Source organism: Oncorhynchus keta, unplaced genomic scaffold (assembly GCF_023373465.1).
Source record: "Oncorhynchus keta strain PuntledgeMale-10-30-2019 unplaced genomic scaffold, Oket_V2 Un_contig_22710_pilon_pilon, whole genome shotgun sequence".
Classification (NCBI taxonomy): Eukaryota; Metazoa; Chordata; class Actinopteri; order Salmoniformes; family Salmonidae; genus Oncorhynchus; species Oncorhynchus keta.
The window spans coordinates 3430-6621 of record NW_026283019.1 but is presented as its reverse complement, the minus strand read 5'-3'; the positions used below and the strand labels follow the sequence as shown (position 1 = coordinate 6621).

Genomic DNA, 3192 nt, shown 5'->3' with positions numbered 1-3192 from the left:
ACTGCTCTGAAAGGGGATGATTTATTACAACAACACTGCTCTGAAAGGGGATGATTTATTACACTCCAACACTGCTCTGAAAGGGGATGATTTATTACACTCCAACACTGCTCTGAAAGGGGATGATTTATTACAACAACACTGCTCTGAAAGGGGATGATTTATTACACTCCAACACTGCTCTGAAAGGGGATGATTTATTACACTCCAACACTGCTCTGAAAGGGGATGATTTATTACAACAACACTGCTCTGAAAGGGGATGATTTATTACAACAACACTGCTCTGAAAGGGGATGATTTAATACACTCCAACACTGCTCTGAAAGGGGTTGATTTATCTGTTGTACTGATCCTCCATCTCTCCTCCAGGTGATGATCTACCTGATAGACAAGGTGCTCCCAGAGAGCTATTTTGCCAACAACCTGCGTTCTCTGTCAGTGGACATGGCTGTGTTTAGAGATCTCCTGAGGATGAAGCTGCCTCATCTCTCACAGCACCTACACCTCCTGCAGAAGACTGCTGATAGAGTGGCTGGAGGTGGGTCTGTCTCTCTGTCATACGGACCTCTACAACTCCCCTGACTAACGCCAGCGTGTGATACGGACCAGACTAACGCCAGCGTGTGATACGGACCAGACTAACATACGGACCAGACTAACATACGGACCTGACTAACGCCAGCGTGTGATACGGACCAGACTAACGCCAGCGTGTGATACGGACCAGACTAACGCCAGCGTGTGATACGGACCAGACTAACGCCAGCGTGTGATACGGACCAGACTAACATACGGACCAGACTAACGCCAGCGTGTGACACGGACCAGACTAACGCCAGCGTGTGACACGGACCAGACTAACGCCAGCGTGTGACACGGACCAGACTAACGCCAGCGTGTGACACGGACCAGACTAACGCCAGCGTGTGACACGGACCAGACTAACGCCAGCGTGTGACACGGACCAGACTAACGCCAGCGTGTGACACGGACCAGACTAACGCCAGCGTGTGACACGGACCAGACTAACGCCAGCGTGTGACACGGACCAGACTAACGCCAGCGTGTGACACGGACCAGACTAACGCCAGCGTGTGACACGGACCAGACTAACGCCAGCGTGTGACACGGACCTGACTAACGCCAGCGTGTGACACGGACCAGACTAACGCCAGCGTGTGACACGGACCAGACTAACGCCAGCGTGTGACACGGACCAGACTAACGCCAGCGTGTGACACGGACCAGACTAACGCCAGCGTGTGACACGGACCAGACTAACGCCAGCGTGTGATACGGACCAGACTAACATACGGACCAGACTAACGCCAGCGTGTGATACGGACCAGACTAACGCCAGCGTGTGACACGGACCAGACTAACGCCAGCGTGTGACACGGACCAGACTAACGCCAGCGTGTGACACGGACCAGACTAACGCCAGCGTGTGACACGGACCAGACTAACGCCAGCGTGTGACACGGACCAGACTAACGCCAGCGTGTGACACGGACCAGACTAACGCCAGCGTGTGATACGGACCAGACTAACGCCAGCGTGTGACACGGAACAGACTAACGCCAGCGTGTGACACGGACCTGACTAACGCCAGCGTGTGTCTTACAGGCAGCTACGAGCCTCCCCTGACTAACGCCAGCGTGTGTCTTACAGGCAGCTACGAGCCTCCCCTGACTAACGCCAGCGTGTGTCTTACAGGCAGCTACGAGCCTCCCTGACTAACGCCAGCGTGTGTCTTACAGGCAGCTACGAGCCTCCCCTGACTAACGCCAGCGTGTGTCTTACAGGCAGCTACGAGCCTCCCCTGACCAACGTGTTCACGATGCAGTGGTTTCTGACCATGTTTGCTACGTGCCTGCCCCCCAACACCGTGCTGAAGATCTGGGACTCTGTGTTCTTCGAAGGTTCTGAGGTTCTGCTGAGGGTGGCTCTGGCCATCTGGTCTCACCTGGGGGAGTGAGTACCCTAACCCCTACACACTGTACCCCTATCCCCCTAACCCCTACACACTGTATCCCTAATCCCTAACCCCTACACACTGTATCCCTAACCCTAACCCCTACACACTGTATCCATAACCCCTACACACACTGTATCCCTAACCCCCTACACACTGTACCCCTAACCCCTACACACTGTACCCCCAACCCCTACACACACTGTATCCCTAACCCCTAACCCCTACACACTGTACCCCTAACCCCTACACACTGTACCCCTAACCCCTACACACTGTACCCCTAACCCTACACACTGTAACCCTAACCCCTACACACTGTATCCCTAACCCTACACACTGTATCCCTAACCCCTACACACTGTCCCTCTAACCCCTACACTGTAACCCTAACCCCTACACACTGTATCCCTAATCCCTACACACCCCTACACACTGTATCCACTAATCCTAACCCCTACACACTGTACCCCTAACCCCTAACCCTTACACACTGTACCCCTAACCCCTACACACTGTACCCCTAACCCCTAACCCTTACACACTGTACCCCTAACCCCTAACCCCTACACACTGTACCCCTAACCCCTACACACTGTAACCCCCAGGCATATAGAGTACTGTCAGACAGCAGACGAGTTCTACAGCACCATGGGATGGATCACTCAGGAGATGTTGGAGAACAGCCTCATAGACTGTAGCCACCTCATGCAGGTGAGAGATGTTGGAGAACAGCCTCATAGACTGTAGCCACCTCATGCAGGTGAGAGATGTTGGAGAACGGCCTCATAGACTGTAGCCACCTCACGCAGGTGAGAGATGTTGGAGAACGGCCTCGTAGACTGTAGCCACCTCACGCAGGTGAGAGATGTTGGAAAACGAACGGCCACCTCGTGAGACTGTAGCCACCTCATGCAGGTGAGAGATCACGCGGGCTGGAGCGGCCTCGTAGACTGTAGCCACCTCACGCAGGCTGGAGAGCGGCCTCGTAGACTGTAGCCACCTCACGCAGGCTGGAGAACAGCCTCATAGACTGTAGCCACCTCACGCAGGCTGGAGAACAGCCTCATGACTGTGCCACCACCAGGCTGGAGAGCGGCCTCGTAGACTGTAGCCACCTCTATGCAGGCTGGAGAACAGATGTTGGAAAAGGCGGCCTCGTAGACTGTAGCCACCTCACGCGGGCTGGAGAACAGCCTCGTGACTGTAGCCAC

General features: G+C 54.6%; 1 protein-coding gene across 1 annotated transcript; it reads left to right on the top strand.

Moving 5' to 3' along the window:
• Window positions 1-372: 372 nt before the first annotated feature.
• On the top strand, window positions 373-2728 carry LOC127921608 (TBC1 domain family member 30-like; the record flags this gene model as incomplete). The annotated part of the gene is made up of 3 exons (XM_052505184.1): window positions 373-541; window positions 1809-1977; window positions 2587-2728. Coding segments are annotated over 3 exons (480 nt in total), but the record flags the coding sequence as incomplete, so codon positions are not given.
• Window positions 2729-3192: the final 464 nt, after the last annotated feature.